At 39.3% G+C, this 20138-nt stretch overlaps 1 protein-coding gene across 1 annotated transcript in view; it reads right to left on the bottom strand.

The window, feature by feature from the left end:
• spon1a (spondin 1a) overlaps positions 1-19671 on the bottom strand; it is a 77634-nt gene extending 57963 nt beyond the window's left edge. Inside the window, exons 1-7 of the mRNA XM_044347524.1 lie at positions 19096-19671; positions 18582-18744; positions 17471-17834; positions 16302-16408; positions 11739-11872; positions 2916-2989; positions 2313-2435 (exon numbers count right to left, since the gene is read on the bottom strand). Coding sequence (XP_044203459.1) covers positions 2313-2435; positions 2916-2989; positions 11739-11872; positions 16302-16408; positions 17471-17702 — 670 coding nt within the window. The 5' untranslated portion in view covers positions 17703-17834; positions 18582-18744; positions 19096-19671. The remainder of the gene's footprint in view (positions 1-2312; positions 2436-2915; positions 2990-11738; positions 11873-16301; positions 16409-17470; positions 17835-18581; positions 18745-19095) is intronic.
• Positions 19672-20138: the final 467 nt, after the last annotated feature.

Raw genomic sequence — 20138 nt, 5'->3', positions numbered from 1 at the left:
TTCTTTTTCCTCTATTTGATCTTTAAAGGCTTTTCAGTCCTGCTCTCTCTCTACAAGATTGTAAGGATTACATAAGCAAAGGACGCCATTTTCCCAATTTACCGGCCTCATAAATCCATTTTTGTCTTACCTGTCAAGATTTTTTGAAACTACATTACTTTTAATTTATGTTTTTGTTGATGCAGGCTCTTGAATGAAATTTAAAGGAATTTTTTGCCTGAAGCTTTCATACATTTTTGACCTTGGCAGACAGGGAGTCATTTCCAGTAACTTAACAGCCTCAACATTATGGCTCTGGTTAGCAGTTTTACATCCATCACCAGGACTTTCGCCTGAGGTTGAGGCAGTACTAGTTTATTTCTGAAGTGAGTATCACTAGGAACCAGTTTCTTCCTTTAAAATGTAGTTTTGGCAGGGATAAGTGGGCAATGGTGTGGCTAGTTTCCATCTTCAATTTGTTTAGATGTTTTCATTAAATACATATAAGGGAAATAGTGCAGTCACAGGACATGTGTTGATAGCTGCAAAGTGTCAATTAATGACCTACCACAACTCTCTATTAAGAATATAGAGCCACATAACTATATACCTGCACCTTTTGGCCGCTCTCTACAGGTTAATAGGACTCCCCAATCCATGGTGCATTGTTGGACCTCAGAACATTACTTCTAGATTTAACAGAGACAGTCAACAAAGCACATATCACCAGACTAGGAGCTGGCTTCTACAAATGGCAATTTCTACTTTGCAGAGCAAAGTAGTGGATGCAGCTGGGAAGAGTTTTGTGCAGTTGATGTAGACAAAGGGCAGCATCAGCTGTCTGACTTCAACAACGTTGTCCCCAAATTAAGGATTACACTGGACAGCACTATTTTCAATCAGCTGCCATTTTGTTCTGTGTGTTGCCAGAGATGTCTGTAAATGGAAAGAGAATCTTTTGTTTTATCTTTGGACATGATGTTCATGATTAGACCGACAAGGATGTAGCTGTGGTGTTCAAGAGCTTTGATAGAGTTTGGTAATAGTGGATTTTTTCCAGTGCAAAGCAAAGACAAATCTCTTTGTGGTTAAGAATGCGAGGCTTTATGAAACCATATAAAACCACTTATTATTTTGTCATGGGGAAAGCGGTATTGGCCAGGCTAAATAAACAGGAGATGGAAGGCAGCTGTTGTTCTGGTGTATATGTTTTCAGTCTGGACTTCAATATATTGCTTCCCTTGTGTAAGGGGAAATTGACTATGACATGGTACTGCTTTATTTGGTCAATAAAGAAATGTTAAACTTTCTTTCTTTCTTTCTTTTTCTCTCTCTCTCACTCTCTAATCCCATAGAAATCTTTGTTGACAACCAGTGTCCAAGTGAGCTGCCGTCGCTTGGGTTGAATAGCCATGCGTTGCTGCATGACTTACAATGGGGAGAAAAAGGGAGAAAGAAAATAGAACTGTCAAGGTTATCATGTTGGCAGTAAAAAAAGAAGAAGAAAAAAAGAAAAGTCCTGTTGGCCTGTTTTATAGTGAATTTCTGGTCACAGAATGTGTGTCAGCACAGTGGTCACTTGAAGGACATATGTTAAAAATAGAGAAATGACATGTAACACAATAGAGTATCTCAGGTACCAGGCAAATGATGCCTGCTGCTACAAAAAGACAAACTCAGACAAACCTTACTTATAGCAAGATTTTGTTGGGCTTTTGTATTGCAAGGACAGATTATCATGTGCTTATTGTAGTCAGAGAATAATATTGTCCAATGATATATGTGTCTGTGTGTTACAATAACTGGTTACCTAGGATATGACTTTGTACAAGGAGAAATTCAACTGTAGAGTCCTAAGACTCAGGACAAAAAAATAACCACAGCATGCTGTATCTTCTTTTAAATTGATCTATCTGTGAGCTGCCTGCTTGTGTATATATGTGTGTAAGAGTGAGCCACATACCAACCAGTCCCTCCATAAGACAGTAAATTAGGGCTTCTTTCGATCTCAGGGTTTATCTTACTCCACTCTAATCAGTATATTGATCTGTCCGGCGAGCGCCTGATTTGAACAAGAGAGCCAGCATAATCCTTGAGTACATTCACATCCTGATAATGTGGCACAAGGTTATACACACATCTCACCCAAGCACAGTACTGTGCCATAGCTCACCACCCACATCACCACTCAGAGGTACAAACCAGGGATAAACCACCCACTAATGGAGAACATACTGTACCTGAGAGGTTTTGGGGCTGCCGTGCTACAATCAAGATTAAATGTGTGATAGAGCAAAGGTGACATGACAAAGAGCAGAGCAGTTCGAGCTTACGGGGATAGTCTTTGGGATGAATCTTCTCTGACCAGTTCCCATAGAAGGTGACTCTGTACTTGGCAGTTCCACAGGCACAACAGTCGAGCACAGGTTTATCTGTAGCGTCTCCATACAGGGATTCTGTACAGAAATGAGGGAGGGAGGGGTAAGAGGGAAAAAGAAAAAGAGATAGAGAGAGAAAAACAGAAGATCATGAGATAGGCATAGAGAGATTGCTCATTAGTATAAGGAGCAGATGAATGTGGTGCCCATCATATAGGAGATGGGTGTTTTAAGTAAGTGGGGAGCCGATGGGAGGAAAAGAAGAAGGGCATGAAAAAAGGGAAGGATGTGCAGTATGATCTTTTGATCTGTTGCTCAGTGTGGCATCCAATGTCATGCACAGCCAGGGGGTCACACTCATTTACAATCATTCACATGCCAGAGTGTAACAGCAGAGAGGAATGTCTCTGCATCAAAATCAAGAACTTAAGAAAAGGAGTAAAAGAAGACAGACAAAAAAAGAGACGGTGAGGAGTGAAATAGAGAACCAGCAGGGAGACCGAAGGAACCGGAAATTCATTGTAAATTATTTATTCTATGTCAGTAAAAGTAGCCTACCTTTCTCACACATTCGCTTGGTGAGTGAGCCTTCATCCTGGAAATAGATGATCCTCTTCTGCACAATGCTCGCTCTACACAGAGAACAACAAGAGGTGGAGGCAGTGAGGAGGGAAGTTTGTTGGGGCCAGCGCCAAACACAAATGGGCACAAGGGGCAAGAGTAAAAGTGAAAGTCACAAGAGGGGAAAATACTGGAAATTCTGAGAAACATTTGGGGAAGCTGTGATCTTAGCTTTTAAGATCTGAGTCTGAACAGTTGATTGTGGCAGATGGAACAGATGCAGAATTATTCATAATCACCTTCCTGTTTTTTCAAAGACCCCTAAAAGCAGGTATCAGAGCCCACAGGGAAATTGCTAAATCAGGCTGACTTTCAGACTGAGGCATTCAATGTCTCATACAAAGACCACAAAAAGCATACATAAACATGAAGATTCACACATACATAGAAATGAGAGGCTGAAAAGCTGAAGAAAAAACTGTGAAAAAGAGAAAGACATATACTTAACTCTTAAGAATGTAACACATAGAAATGCACACACTATGCACCGTGTCAATAGGAACTGACTGAAATGGCATAAAGGAGCCTCACTAGATTGAGCTGTCTAAGAAGCTTGTTCCACTGGATGGTGGGGAACACAGGTCTCAGAGGGGTCTTGGCATGTAAATCAGCCACTAACAAATCTTTTCAGAGACCAGCAGACTTGAGAAAACTACAACAGAAAACAAGCCTCCAGGCACCTAACTTCCTCTCAAACACTGCAGGAAGGTTTCCATAGGAATAAAACCAAACAATGAGGCGCTGGATGGAGATGCTGTGCTAAGGTCTGATCCAGGTGGGCGCAGTCCAGCTGGACTGTTAGGATACCATTTATTCTGGACTATCAAACCAAACCGAGCTGTGCTGTGCTCTGTTGTGCTGAGCTGATCCCAGCACTGATTGTTCCCAGCAAGAAAAACACATTCGGATAATGTAAATTAAACTAAAGGCTGAGAGACAAATTAGATATCTATAGTCCTTTATAAACTTGCAAGTGCTGTATTCCTCACTTAACTTAATTCCCAACTTGAAAGGGAAATGTTACTTACATACTATTTACACAGTTCAGATCTCCACAGTAACAGCAAAGGACAGTGATATACACCTATTAAAATTAGCATTTTCTTTTCTCTTTGTATCTCCAAGCCTCAGTTGCCCCTTTTATGTAAGCAGTGTGTATGAGAGAGATAGACAAAAAGAAAAATAACAAAAGATCAGAGGGCAAAAGATCAGTCTTCTACAAAATGCAACAGAGAAGAGATAATTATTGTAAAACTTCCAATTACAAGCAGAGATGGTCAAGTCAGGTCATACACTGCACTGTGAGTGGAGGAACATGATGGACATTTACATGAGTGTAGAGAAGCAAGTCAGTTTTAGTATATGAAAGGCTGTTTAGGCCATAAATCATACTTGGTGTCACACATACCAACGTATCCTGATCATGCTCTCTTATACTCATCACCATACTCTTCTACAGGTCATAAATTAATACCCTAACACAGACTATACTGAATACACTCACATTGTACTCTCATGATAGTATACGGTATGTATGAGAGAGTGACAGTATAAGTGACAAGGAGTAGTGGTGTGTGTTAAATTCAATTTTCTAATTGGCTTACAGCCTTTTACATCAAGAGGAAGAGCAAGGTCATTAGAAAAAATGGTGACCTTGCTATCATCCTAACAAAACTTACTGAATTTTAATCACTATCTTGAGTTAAATGCTCCTCCATTTTGCCTTTCAATGTATTATCAGCATTTCCACTGAGCAGATATAGGATTTGATTTCAATAGGCTGTAGGCCACAACTGCCCAGTCAAACTGCTTTTTTAATTAAACACTCTCTCACACACTACAGTACTATTCTTCATCACATGCAATATCATTTCTTCTCACAAAAATTTAATTTCTCTCACACAAACATAATTATAGTCTTTTACCTACACTTCACCGTCTCTTACACATTATACTAACTCACACAAACTACTACTCTTCTCCTTCATACGCAATCTAATTTCTCTCTAAGACACAGTGTATCTTTACTCTTACTCAAACACACCCTAATTCACTCAGCACTCACTTCGTCACTGTTCTGTCTCAAATGCACTACTATACAGGGTATATTGGTGTATATGTGAGATAATGGTTGTGTGTGTGAGGGCAAGTATGATTCATGGCCAAAACGGCCTCTCATAATGTGGATGAAATGATTTAAGGTAAGCAACACCACCAGCACATCTCTAATTGTTCACGCTTTAATTCAATCTCACCCCAATTTCACATATCTCCCTGAGAGAGAGGAGCACACTCTGCCTCACTGCTTGCCCACTTTCCTGGGCCGGCCAGACAATCAAGCAGAGTAATGCTTATTTAACATCCAATTTAAATTCTATCTCACTTTGCCGGATCCACACCATGGCCGATCCCAATCACCCCAAAAGTGCACTGATTTGAATGTGTGTGAGTGAGTGTGTGTGTGTGTGCGCGCGCGTGTGAGAGCTTAACAAAAGAAGAGAGAGGAAAAAGGTGAGAAAGAGAGAAAAAAAAACAAAAAGAGAAATTTAGTCTTTCTACGGCCACATTTCCATTTGTATGCTCACTGTACAGTACCAGTCAAAAGTTTGGACACACTTTCTCATTCAAGGGAATTCATAAAAGAAAGAATAAATTCTCATTTTGTTCTATCTGCTTCTGCTACAACCAGAGATTAAATTAATTCTTTTTTTTTCTGTCTGCTCCTGCTGCAAACAAAACTTACACAGAACCAATGTGCAAAAAGCGAAAATGTATGGGTCTGCTTGACTCTACTGTAGTGTCTTGAAGTCTGTCCTATCATTGTGTTGAAGGAGATAAACTGGCTCTGACAGCTGCATGTGGTTGTGACATTCATCTGATCACTGATATACTGTCTCACTCAGACAGCCATCAGTACACAATGCACTAACCTCCATATCATACGCCGGAGGGAGATGACAAATAAATTGCTTCCCACCTACAAATGGAACGATAAAAGATTGTGGCAACTTCAATGGTGACTGCAATATATGGACTATATTCTGATGTGACTTACTCTTGGCTCTGTGGAACAAGCAGGATGTAGTCAACAGATTCAGCTGTGACAGTAGCTCCTGACATTTTTTTGTCATCAGACAATTGCAGGTCATGTACAACTTTATCATTAAGAGCCCCCTGATGAGCAGAATCAAAGCCAAATTTTCAATCCAGTTAGACATAAAACTAAACATCTAATTTCAAAGCAGCAGCAAAAAAATCTCCCTTACAAACATAATATAATTGAGAAATCATCAAGCTGAAAAGCAACCCTTTCAGTGACTTCTTCTTCTGGTTGAAATTTTTCAAGTCTGTTGCTCTTCGGACTAGGGTAAAATACCTTTATTTATTGAACTCAGAGGTTAACAATCTCTTATCTAATGTCTATCTCTCCGCTCTCTTTTTTATTGGAAAAAGCAGAGCTCCAGTATTTGAGGCAATCATGAAAAATAAGGTGTAAAACTTCTGTTATTACAATGTAACACTACATCTCATACTAGGAGGACTGCGCAGGAGTATCAGGAGTGTGCTATCCACACTTGACAGTCATTTCAAATTGTACTGAACACATCCTGAGTTCACTGCAGTAAGGTGAGAAATTCCACCAAAGACAGATTTTTAGTGGATGTGAAGTGCAGTAGTGCAGTTTCACAACAACCCAGCAAAACATCCACGTGTCTAAAGAATACTGAGTGTAATACCAGCAATAGAGACACAGTGAAGCAAGTCTTGGCGTGATTTGACTCTAGTGTGTAAGAGCACCAAAAATAACTGGACTCCATGGTAAGACTTTCAAACGTCAGTGTTCTGAGTTCAGGATTTTGAATGAGCATCCTGGTCTGACCCTGTCATCATGGACCAACCTTAGACAGAACCAAACCACCAATCTCAGTCTTTCCATCTAGAAGACAGCAACTGCCCATCAATTATACTGCAGCAAACCACTTGGGAGGAGCAAGTACAACATGTGAGTCACAGGACCTTTCTAACAGAAACACACATACACACACATGCCACACAGGCACACACGCACTTCTAATTTCATGGACAGATGTTGTTGTTTTTTTAAATTATAAATAACCATGTTATTTTACAGGCAGGCAGACTGACAGGCAGTAACAGAGCTCTTCTGAGATACAAAGTGAAATTAAAAACAAACACTTACCCTTCCTGTGATGGTAATGGAATTGTCCTATCTAAGATAATCTACAATATTAGTAATCATTTCACATATTTATGTTGTTTCCTCCTTTCGTTTAGTGTCTGTTTATGTACCCATGTTTCCCTGTTGGTATGGGCTATGTGATAACACAGCCTTAGATAAAGTTCTCTCCCTCTGAACAGTTTTCATATTTTAAAAAAGCCTGCACTTGTTAGTTAGTTAGAGGAGTTGTACCTCATCAATCAAAAAGACTTCATTGAAACTTTTGTCCTGCAGCACAGAGGCACACAAAATCCTTGTCATCATTATGACTGCCAGGTACAGTAGGGGGAAGAGCAGTGACAAATACCCACTGCCAGCCTGTAATCATGATTTTCAGAGCCATCTCTTTTGAACTGTAAGCTTCTCAGTCTCACCCTGCCCCACTGCACCCTGGTACGTATTTCATCCACATCTCTGCACTTTCAAAAATCTCTTTCCAGGCTGAGTACTCTGTCGCATTTTCAACTTTTTCCTCAATCCACACTCCAAAGTAATTCAGGGGACCTATTACCACCACTTAATTAAATGCATGGTTGTAAGATAAAAAAAAATCTTATTTAATGATTTAGATAAAAATCTGAAGTTACGAACGTTACGAACGAGTTGTGCTGACATAATAATGTTGGTGATTACATCAACTTCATATTGTGTGTAATTTCAACTCAAATGTGTGCATTCATTGATTGGCTTGATTACTTAATTTCTATTCACCTTGAGTGCAGGATTTCAAGTCCCCTCTCCTTCCCACCCATTTAACATGCATGATGTGTTCAAAGACCTGTAGGCTGAACAAGTACGGCACAGATGCAAAGATCAATTGTTAAGGTGAGTATAATTTTATTTACTGACAAATTCTACTAAAGAATGTCTTTGGACATGTTCTCAATTGTGATATGACATATAACAGTGGACCCATGTACAGATGGTAGGCTACATCTGCTAACACACAACTTGATGGAATCTGTTGTACTATTACACATTGCTAACACTAGTCATATTTAGCAGCATAATCTGAACATCCTGCCCTTAGCAGTGGATAGAAATGATAACATTTAATTTGTGAAATCTGCTCAACTAGAGAGGACTTTTCATCCATGTCGTGGGGAGGAAAAGCATGTTTCAAATTCTGCTTATTCATTCACCACCAAGCGTAGTTTCAAAATGGTCCGTGCTTGCAACTTCAGTATTACATACATATACTGACATTAAGCTAAATCTTGACTGTGATGGATTCTCTACCTCCAGAAAGTTTTAAGTCTCTGCAAGTTTAAAGTAAATAAAACTGAAACAAATACCTTCCTGGGAGGTAAATGCAGGATTTGTACTGAAAACCCTCTTAGAAATCTATTTGAGTACAGCAGGCCAATATGGTGATAGAATATGCAATTTTATTTGTGTAATAAATGTGATCATATCTGTTATCTTATCATTATCATGTTTTGTGAAACTCAGTATAATTCATTTGATAGTTATTTTTTGTCATACTTATTGATGCAACCTATCTATTTAGCTCATTTGATGATGTATGTGTGTGTGGTGTATGTGTGTGTAAGGGTTAAAATATAAAAAAGGATGGCTCCACTGATCAACTGAATCCACTAAGAATAACAGTCTGAATCCAAATCATTAACTCTGACACAATAACCTATCTTTTATTTATTTATTTATTTATTTATTTATTTATTTTTAATAAAGACATGGAAAAATTCGAGGCAGGCCGTGATAGACAAGTGATGAAAACTGCCATCATCAGTGACCGGTCCACTCCAGGATCTGGACAATTTACATTTGTGTTGTTGTTGTTGTTGTTGTTTTTAGATTTAAACATCATCTTGTCAAATACACTGTGGTGCAAAATAAAGCTAAAAACTACTGAAGAAAATCTAATTGGACGAACTTAATTTTTTTTACTTGTTGTCACTTAATAAACTCGTGTTCATAATTATAGTAATTAAGTACATGATTAAAAATTCTTTTTAAATATTGTGGAAAAACTAGTTAGGAAAAGTTTATATTTATGAGTAATTAACTTAAGAATGTGTGTTTATGCAGACAATTATTCAGTATGTGGTAATTAAACATTTTTTTATTGTAGAGGAAAAACTAATTCCCCTAACTCAATGTAATTTGTTGGTTCAACATAATTTCAATAGAAGTTGTCATAACTCAAAAAGCTTGATGCAAACTGTTGCACTCGTTTTTTTTGTTGAGCCAAAATATGTACTTAACTGTGTACAATTCTGCCATCACCCACTGGTCTCTATGAGGAAAGAAGATGCTGTACATGCTGTGAGAAAACTGACAAGACCATAGTGAAGATGAAAGATGAAAACAAAGAGGAAAGTGAGAGGGGAAGGAAGGAAGGAAGGAAGGAAGGAAGAAAGAAAGAAAGAAAGAAAGAAAGAAAGAAAGAAAAAAAGAAAGAAAGAAAGAAAGAAAGAAAGAAAGAAAGAAAGAAAGAGTAAAGCTCTGAGGTTATTGAGAGGGCAGGTCATGAAAATACTCTTCATGAAAGATAGAAGAGGGGAATGGAAAGCTTCTGTAGCAGTCACATAATGACATGCATTACTAAGAAATGCAACCTTTTTATCATCCCTTTGTGCATAAGAACAGCATACAGTAGATGTAAACCATGCAGCAGAGAAACCGACTGTAAATAAACAATTAAATGATGCACTGATCAGAAGGCTTTCTGTTTTACAGTACCTCAGTATCTTTCCAGCTCCTGTACTCTCATTATTTCCCCACAGTCCTGGATTAATAAATGTATTTCTGTCATGATCTGTCTTCAGCTGAACATGACTACTCTTCTGTATCCAAGCAAGCCCAGAGGACACACAACAACAGAATTGATCGGTGTCAATCAACCGTATAAGTAATAAAGGTAATGAATAGTTTAAGAGGCCAAATGGGAATGAAAATTTGATAAGACATTCTGCATTTAACTCAGCTTGGGGGAAGGGATGTAATAAAAGAGCATTACTGCACATGCAGACTTGATATATGCTGGTAACACAGCTCACAATCCCAGACTGAGGTAGCACTATACATTACATGATTAAAACTCATATTTAATTCTGGATGACAGAATTGCTGTAAATATGAGCTAGATAACCAATCTTGGAAAAATGTTGAATGTCAACAAATCTGATATGGAATATAGGGTAAGAATTCACTTAAAAAGTAGAAAACCAAAGGCTCGAAACCATCTGACTACTGTTATCACTATCAATTTACAGAAGGTTCTGAAATATCAGCATGAAATTGAAGATATATTCAGTTAAAGGTATACTATGCGAGATTTTCATAAAAAACAATGTATAGGCTGATACAAAAGTAATCCCTCTCAAACATCACATATGACCCACTAGAAGTGTGTGGCAGTGTATTAATTTGCAGAGACTCTGCCCTCTGCCTGTATTTTCTTATTTTCTTAATATGTGGCTGTTGTTAAGGACACTTCTGGATGTCAACCTTTAGGCAGTGGGTGTGTAGCCCCCAGCCAATAGCAGCACACAGGGTGTGAGGTTGGGACTCGGAGTGTAGCAACCAGGTTACAGCTGTCTTTGTCTCTACTCCTCTGCTCCGCTCTGCTCTCTGTCTCTGTGTCATGAATGTATAAAGAGCTGCAGGTCTGTGTGTCTGTTTGACCGAGGGCTGGAAGACACACAGGCAGAGCAGAGAGGCCACAGTGGACAGGAAGAGGCTCTGCATGAAAATTCAACAACATTCCTACCCACTAACTAAACAACCTTTAAAAGCTCTCTTGACTGGCATGAAATGCAGCTAGAATCCCGCGGCTGTAAACCACTGTCACTACTATTTGATGGAATTACGTGGAGATTCGTGAGAGTCGGACCTGGCCATCATCGTGGCGGGAAATTCAGATAGGAGCTGGTCACAACAAAAAATGGTAGAGTATCAGAAGGTAGTTATCAAGCTGAACACATCAATACAACTACACTACACACAACTACACTACAACAGTAAATAAAGCACAGTAAGTGAACACAGTTACACACATCATTCAATCTTGTACCACAACTGACTGCGCACCATGCCTCATGCCATCTTTCACACAGCAATTATTGTTTTCCTAGAGAAGAATTGCATAAAACTTAATGACCTATAGTACAATAAAAGGATAGCTTGCTCTATATTTCACCACCATAGCGATTTGGAGTACAGCGTATTCACAACAAAGTCAAATCAACTTTACTGAGGGATAAAAGTCACCAAAGTTAGAGCTGGAGACTGCCCAACTGGAATGGATGTTTTCCAAAGCATACCATATATTTTTATAGGGATAAAACATTTTTAACTTCTCAAGAAGGAAAACAAGCCATTGATTTTGATTGGGACTGACAATTCAGTTGGGGGCTCTTATGGAGGGTAGACAGCCCTCCTCTCCTCCTCTTGTCACATTTCATTTTAATTCACCACATACAAGGAATAATTGATAAAACATAAAATATAACTGAAAATATTTTCTATGAGTAAAACCACTTCTGTATACATACTTGAGGAGGACACAGCCGGAGCCACTAGGGGGCGCAGTCCAAAACACCTGGATGCTGGTGCGTCTGCGAGGAGTGCTCTCGGTCACTGCAGAAGGGCAGTTAGTCATAAACTGTGTTTCCTCCTCATCAATTATCTGTAGGGCAAGTATACACACACACACACACACACACACACACACACACACACACACAGACATACAAAGAGATTAGTAATGAGTATAAATATCTTCAGACAAGACTTGCCTCAGAAGCACTTCAAATATCCGCATGTGACTTTACTCATTAGCTGTTGGATCACTTCAAATTAATTTCCTCTCATTGTCAGTCCAAGTGCCTATAAACATAATTAGCCACTGAAACTGACATTAATTACACATTTTCAGGACACATCAAGTGATTTAATACAAAAAAAAGAAAAAAACAAGAATAAATAACCTAATAGTTGGGCAATTATTATAAATTAGTGGTAGTATAGAAATATATCATGTTAGTCTTAAAACATTTGTGGTCATCTGCTCTTTAAAGCTTACCTAATATGGGTACAAACACATCTGGCTTTAGCACCTATTATGTTGAACCTGTGTGTGTGTGTGTGTGTGTGTGTGTGTGTGTGTGTGTGTGTGTGTGTATGTTTGTGTGCGCGTGCGTGCATGTGCATGTCTGTACCCATCCTTGGGTTTGGGACCCCTCCAACTCATCACAAGGTAAATTGGAATTGATTGAATTTTACAGGATAGCAGAGAACAATGTGAGAAGTTTGGGGGTAAAATCACTCCTTGGTGGAACTGCTCACAAATCACAGATATATGGGATTGCAAGTAGACACTGCATCAGTTTAAGAAGTGTAAACCACTGTATCAGAGTGACAGAGATAAGAGAGTTGATGGTTGTGGCAAAATAATTTGAAAATTTTCTGATTGTGTTGGAGACATGAACACAAGCTTCCAAACCAGTCTAGTACTTTTTTGCACTTAGATAAAAATGTATTTCCACTTTTTTCTAAACTTACAAAAACATCAGATGAGCCGTAACATTTGCAGACATATTGTCCCACTCAGTGGGACTCCCTGGAAAGCAATATTGACACTGAGTGGATTATCATGGTGAAATAAAAGTAAATTTAATTGAATTGAACAGATCAATACTAACAACGATCAGAAAGTCAGCACCCAGGTGCCAAGTCATCACGCTATCATTGTACGAAACATTAAAAAACAAGTCCCTTGACTCTTTGGGTCAAACTGAAGTGTCCAAATACATGCTGCCCTCTCTACTTGGGTGCACACCTGAGATACTAAGCATCTCATTGATTTTAACTGGACAGAAAATTAGTAGAGCAGATTGTATGTGGGAGCGCAGCCAGCAGGCTAATATTCATTGCCCAAAAAAACCAAGGATCTGTTTTATAGGAAGTGACATCAGGGCAGTAAAGACGGGGGAACTTTCTCACTCCATAAAGCTGTCAGCAGAGAATTTTCTTTGTCATGCCATGTTATGAATGAGTTCCCTCTGAAAGTGGATTGTGTGTGGATGTGCATGCCTCTATGTGTCTGTGTGTAAGAGTCAGTGAGTGGGAGAGAAGGGGAGCCTGGGAGTGTGTGTATGTGTGAGTGTGTTTGTGTTTCTGTGTGTGTGTGTGTGTGTAGCCTGATGGATTATACCCCCCCCTCCATGTTCCCATGGTTTCTTACAGGCATCCTGGGCTGGCCTGACTGGACAGCAACACATGTTAAAACCAGTGTGGCCTCATGGGAATGCATTAAACACCATCTGCAAAAAGAAGCAACTAATTTGCTGAAAAATGACCTATGACCCATTTCATCTTGTTCAAGTTTGCAAATCTTTACCCAATAGACACATGTGACAAATTACTGGAAAAAGGATGTATGGGTTCATGAAAAAAATTTGTGCATCAGTGTAATTGCTTTAGCTTTAGCTACTGTTCTTGTCAGGCCCAAACAATAACCTTTCAAATCAATCTAAAATAACATGGAAACTTGAACTGTCAGATCTCTTTGTTGTCTTAATATCAAATCCTTTGGGATGTGAAAATGATGCACCCATGATATCCATTATGTTTATGTCTATAATTATGTCACATGTTGCACTCAAAGTGGCACAGATTTCACCCCTCACATAGCCATTTGCCTTTTCTTGTACTATCATCTCACCCTGCTGAGAAGTATTGTCTCATAAGATATCACCAGCGTTGCCCACTGGATTACACTCTTGCCAACAAACACACACACACACACAAACATACACACACAGTGGCAGCTGACCTCCCCAGAGAGCTCAATAAAAGTGCTTTTCATCAAGTCGGGAGCTGTCCTGAGACGGCTGAGATGGGGCACACCAGCGGATTTCAAATGAGCTTTATGTTAAATAAAGCCTGATGTCTTCTGTTGCAGCTTTTCCCTTTCTTTCCTCTCAAAGCCTGAAGGCCGGCCCACCCAGAGCTCTTTCAGAATGGAGGAATGGTGTGTGTATGTGTGTGTGTGTGTGTGTGTGTGTGTGTGTGTGTCTGGTTTTTTGACATAAAAGACATAAAACATGAAAGACTAACTGAGCAGGTGATGATAGAGTGATATCTCCTTGGACAGAAGTTTATTTTTACTGCTCTGTCACATGGTGCCTGTAACAAGACAGGTGATCATCTGCAGCTGTGAAAGAGACCTTCGACATCTTAAAACCTAGCTTGAGTCTCATCAAAGGCAGGTCCCAGTAATGACATAGCCATTCTTTTTGCTTTTGATGCCAACATCTAAAGGCTATGGTCAGATATCTATCTATCATTATGCACCCCACAGTACAACATTCAGTCTCATCCATGTGTGGAGCAAAGTGACTGAACATGACTAAATGATGTAGTGTTTCCCCTTTTTTACACTTGACGTTTAGCGCCCTGTCACACCACACTGCATTCTGCCATATGGCTGAGAAGCATGCTCAAGGCTGGCACTAAATAACCACAGCATGAAATCAATTGCAAGGACAAATAAAACAGGGAAAAAAAACGTTAACGCTGGCCAATGAGATGTGAGGTACACACAGGACAAAAATAAAATGTTCCAGTTTTTGATGTCCTCCCATATTCAAGGCTCAGGTTCACAGTTATTGCCACAGCATGGCAGTAACTGTGATCAGTGCAGCCTGAGGGCTGCTGTGCAAACCTCCCCATGTATTGTACTACAGATTCAATAAAACAATGTGGGAAGAGACTGAAACCGACAGGTTCACAAGAGTCTGAAAAAGACAACTCCACACATGCTGTTAAATCCGTTTAACAACTGCTTCTTTACAAGGACATCTAGGAAAACAAACAGGATGATTTCAATTTCCTGGCAAGGACATAGAATAAAACTGAATGCCTGTGAGTATGCCTTTATTTTCTAATCAGAACACTGTATCATGATGTATTGGCTTTACTGTTGTAAACTATTCTCCAACACTTTGGTACTTGATATAGCTAGAACCTATTCCTCCGTTGCCCATTTCTTTCCAAATCCTTTGAAAATAGGATGTCATCTTGCACACTGTAAGCTCTATGAATTTCTAGAAACTGCAGCTTTGGATGAAATAAACATTGAGAGGTCATAGTAAGCTAAAAGGCATAAGAGCAGAACAAGAACCAGTGAAGAAGGATGAATATAAAGGGTATGACTGTAGTTCTACACCGTGAATGTGTTGTTATGGCATCTATGGACATGACATTATGCTGTATACATGGCATTATACATATATTATTTTGTGTAGCATTTTAGAAATATGCATCATATTTATCATTGTAACTTGATTATACTCCTTACTCTCTGAACTCACACACACACACCCATACACCATCAACGCACGTTCTCCTTCTCTCTACCACTCTCCTGCTCACACTGCATTCACACATTTGGCCATTATCACATGTGCGTAACAGCACCAGTTTCCTTGCCTTCTCTCTCTTTCTTTCTCACTATTGGCCCCACTCTGTTTTCTGCCTCCTCCCTACATTACTCCAGCTGGACCTGCCTGTATAAAATGCTAATTAACCTCTCAACTACAGCAATTACACACTTCCTACATACATGTATACCTGCTTGTGTACACACAGCTCCTCAAATTCCCCACACGTGTATTTCCACAGCTTGGAAAAAAACATAGCTACACGGAGCTGAGCTAAGAGTATGCTCATTTCATATGCTATATCAAGCTTATTAGAGGTGGTGAGGTGAGAATAATCACACTCTGACATGTGAAGACAGTAAAGCTGTGCAAAGATCTGTCAACCCCTCCACCCCCCTCACCATCTACAGTAAGATCAGTCTATTTTTTTCCCTTTCTTCACACATGTCATACGCTGTGCTTGTGCTGAAGTCCAGAGAAAGGATGGTGTTGATATCATGGTTAAGTCAGGTGTGGTTAACTGGTTTTCCGTTATACTGGTTTTCTGACATACTGTGAATGGACAGGGGGTGGTTAATTAGTTACTATGGAACAGCATGGTGATAAAAGAGGAAAATCCATGTCATATTATTCTGACTATACCAGCTATCATATCTTTAGCTGCTACCTTACCTGGAAATTTCCAATGTAGTCTTCATCCCTGTCTCCTTCTGCGCCCTCCCTCAGAGCAATAAGAGTGAACCCTCTAAAGTAGGAGGGGCTGGATGCAATCAGAGTCACTGGATGGAAGCAAACAAGAGTGACAGCAACCATCAATTGTCAAAGAATTAAGCAGAACTACAACACTCCGTCCAACACTGAAGTGGACATAATTAACCACTTGCCTGAGTAATGTTATATTTAGAAATAGCAACAATAGATTTGTTGAGTTCTGATGGATAAAGCCTGAGATATTCCGATATAATTGTAATTACTATTTTTTGCACAATCAATCGTTCCACCTGTTCTTGTGGGTATGGCTCAGATAACAATTATATAATGGCTCAGTCTAGACCTGGCAGTATTTTCATAAAATGTTCAAGATAATGTTTTTGTGCATTTTGCAATCTAGCAGGACAGAAAAAAAATGTTCATTTACTTCGAATAAAATTTAATTTTCTGTACCTGACAGCTTTATCAGTAAGTTGAGATAAGTCTTTTAGACTTCAAAATGACTCATTCCTACTACAGGTGATAGCTTTTATTACAAAAAAATGTAATTTCCGACACCACACTTCGAGCTAATTAAATTATGTGATTTGGATTATATGAAACTGTTTATGATTAAATCAGGAAAGAATGAACCAACTGCAGAGCAACATTAGTGTCGGGACCAGGACAGCATGAGCCTTCGAGATTCACAGCAGATGGCACATATACACTGCACCCACTAACTTTCACTTTAGACAGGAGCAAGGCATTGCTGGCTTTATGAAATCTATTTTAACTATGAGAATACCCAAAAGCATAAAAGAGCTTATAAAAACTTATAAAATAAATAAATGTTTTGATTATAGAGACATTTTTAACAAGTACTATTTGCTAATTGGTGCTCAAATTTGGTTTTAGAGTAAATTAACGTCAATCATGGTTTTTAATAGGCCTATTTAAATTCATATTTCTTTACAGTGATGCAGGGTTGCCTCTAACAACAATAACTTTGACTCATCAAATATGCTTTACTTTCAGGGATACACTAGAGACGCATCAAAAGTAGACTCTAGAAACTTATTGTAAGTTGCATATCCCGCTGTGTTTGTTTGACAGTGCGCACATCGCGCTCGTAAATCTGGCAGACAAACCTCTGTATGTGCTCCCTGGCTGATAGCTCTCCGGGTCTCCCTCAACGCGGAGACGAAACTCCGTGTTGCCCTCCTTCCGATTGCTCTGAGCCCGTAATATTCGACTACAATACCCGTCTCCCCTCCCGACTCTCTCAGAGGGCTCCTCGGTGAATGCAAACATATTGCACGCTGCGGTGGAGATGAAGCAAAGCAGGAGCATAACGCGTGATTGTAGCCCGGTTGCCGTCATCGTGAAGGTTGCAAGCTGATGCGCGGAGATGAAGGAAATCTTGTCTTGAGGAGAAGAAACGTTTTGTTTTCTCCTAAATGTGAAACAAACTTGCCAAGAATACTTCTTCTGTGCTAGGAGGGTAGATCCATCCTGGTGTGAATGAGAGAGAGAGAGAGAGAGATAGGGAGAGAAAGGGGAGTGATGGGATGTGCTGTGCACTCGCTCTAGGAGAAGTGCACACTGCGTGCCGCTGGTTAGACTGAGCAGGATAGCAGGGGTCCGGGGAAATGGCCAAGCGAGGAATGAGCGTTGCGCGGCTGTCTCCACGGCCACAGCTATTTACAAACCTACTAGTGAGGAACACTGTGAACCAACAAACTGGGGACAAAGACAAACATTCCTACCAATGAGTGCTGAGAGGAGGCAACACGTTTGACATACTTGGATTGAACTCTCTCTTCTGTGTGTGTGTGTGTGTGTGTGTGTGTGTGTGTGTCATCACTCAAGGGCCCTAAGTATAAGGGAGACAGGGACATACACAGACACACGCAAAGGAATTTATAAGGCATGCTAAACGGTTGTCAGGGTGACTAATTAAACAAGCGTTCAGTCACCTGTAGTGATAGATTCATTGGCTGATTGGTGACTGCTTTCCTTTCTATATTCCTGGTGTGCAAAAGTTAATTGATGCCTTTTGAGCGTCCACACAATTTCACAAATAATTAAGATCACAGAGGGTAGCCTGTTCATTATGTCCCAGCAAATCTGCGTTTTTGAACGTTGAATGTCTAAAAGGAACTCTTCGGTCATTTATCAACACAAGGAGATTTTAGCCATTGTTCATATTATTGTCTTCTAGGAGAATATTGGTAAATCTCAAGAAAAACATTCTCTGACCTGAAGCCTTGTTGCTACAGAGGAAATCTCACATGCTGAGCTGGATCTGTCAGCCACACATGCAGCTCATATGTTATCCTGCAAGCTGTGCAGTGTGGTCTTGTAGACTCATGGCCGGATCTACGCACAGGCACTCCAGGCACATGCCCAGGGCCTCACTGCCCTAGGGGGCCCAGACAGAGGAGTAAAGAACATGAACTGCCTACATGAAATCATGTTAAACATATATTTTTTTAAAAATTGAAAAATATAAAAATCAGATCTATGACTTTATTTCAATGTTTATATATTTATTTATTCTTTTTTTTTTTCTTTTAGCATGCACAACGTTAGCGCCAATGTGCAGGCAAAAGTATTTCTGGTTCAGTGGAAACCGTGTTCATATGTTAGCAGCAGTGACATGTAGGCTAGTAGCTTTTCGGTATGCTTTCATTTGCAGCAAAGCGGGAAAAAAAAGAAAAAAGAAGAAGAAAGAAAACGACAGAGAGGGGCTTTACAGAAATTTCTCTCAGACCCTGCAATTTCAAAGCCCACGATCCAGCCTCGATCCAGGACCTTCCACACTCGAATACTCGGTGGCAGAGGCAGGTGATTTTAGCTCCAATGTTACATTAGCAGTAGAGCAGCAGCGGGTCACAACTTTGACAGATACTGAGGATGATTCCTCTACAACGACACAAAAACACCACCACAAGCAACAAGGATGGACAACAGATGAAAACAACGCATCAACAACAACATCAGCATCAACATCACAGGATATGACTATGGAATTGGAACAGACCAGAGAAAACAGAAACTCTGGAACCAGACGGGGTGATAGCAAGCTAACGTTATTCATCAGACCCTGCAAAGTGGAACAAAATTGACGATATAATGCTTGACTACTTTGCATCAAACAAACCCTGTCAAAATATTGTGGATTTTTATGTATCACTGAGAAAATATGGAGACCCTAAAAAAAAAAAACTGAACACCTTAGCCCTGCTGGCAATTGAGAATGCATTTACGACCTTGGATTTTGATGACATCATCAAGAACCTCGCCTCATCAAAAGTCAGGAGAAAGCATCTGTTAATGTAAGTTTTCATTTTCTATTTAAATATCTAAATCTGATTAAGTAAAGACACATATTAATATTCAAATGTAAAATGCATATAAATGAAATGTATAATATAGAGCTATACTTTCCAATATAAATGAATGACAAATTGCATATGAATACCAAAATATAAATAGATAAGCTAAAATAGATTATAATGAGCATAATAAGCAGTTAAAAGTCATTTTGTTTGTTTACCAAATACCAAAATGTGCATGTAGGCACAAATATAGTTTGTGTAGAGTAATGTATCTCTGTGTAGACTTATAGTCATAGGAGTAACTTTTGTCATATAAACTGACCCAGATTAATCACTTGTTTAAATTATTAACCCAAAACTTTAAAAGTTATATGGAGAACAATGTCAATGTCACTTTATTCACCACAGTGTTGTCATTGTTTATGTTTCACTCATTATTAACTTATCTGTTAATAAATTAAGTATAAACTTTTAT

Source organism: Thunnus albacares, chromosome 1, assembly GCF_914725855.1.
Source record: "Thunnus albacares chromosome 1, fThuAlb1.1, whole genome shotgun sequence".
Lineage (NCBI taxonomy): Eukaryota > Metazoa > Chordata > Actinopteri > Scombriformes > Scombridae > Thunnus > Thunnus albacares.
The sequence above is the reverse complement of the archived record's forward strand: the minus strand, read 5'-3'. Positions and strand labels throughout refer to the sequence as shown.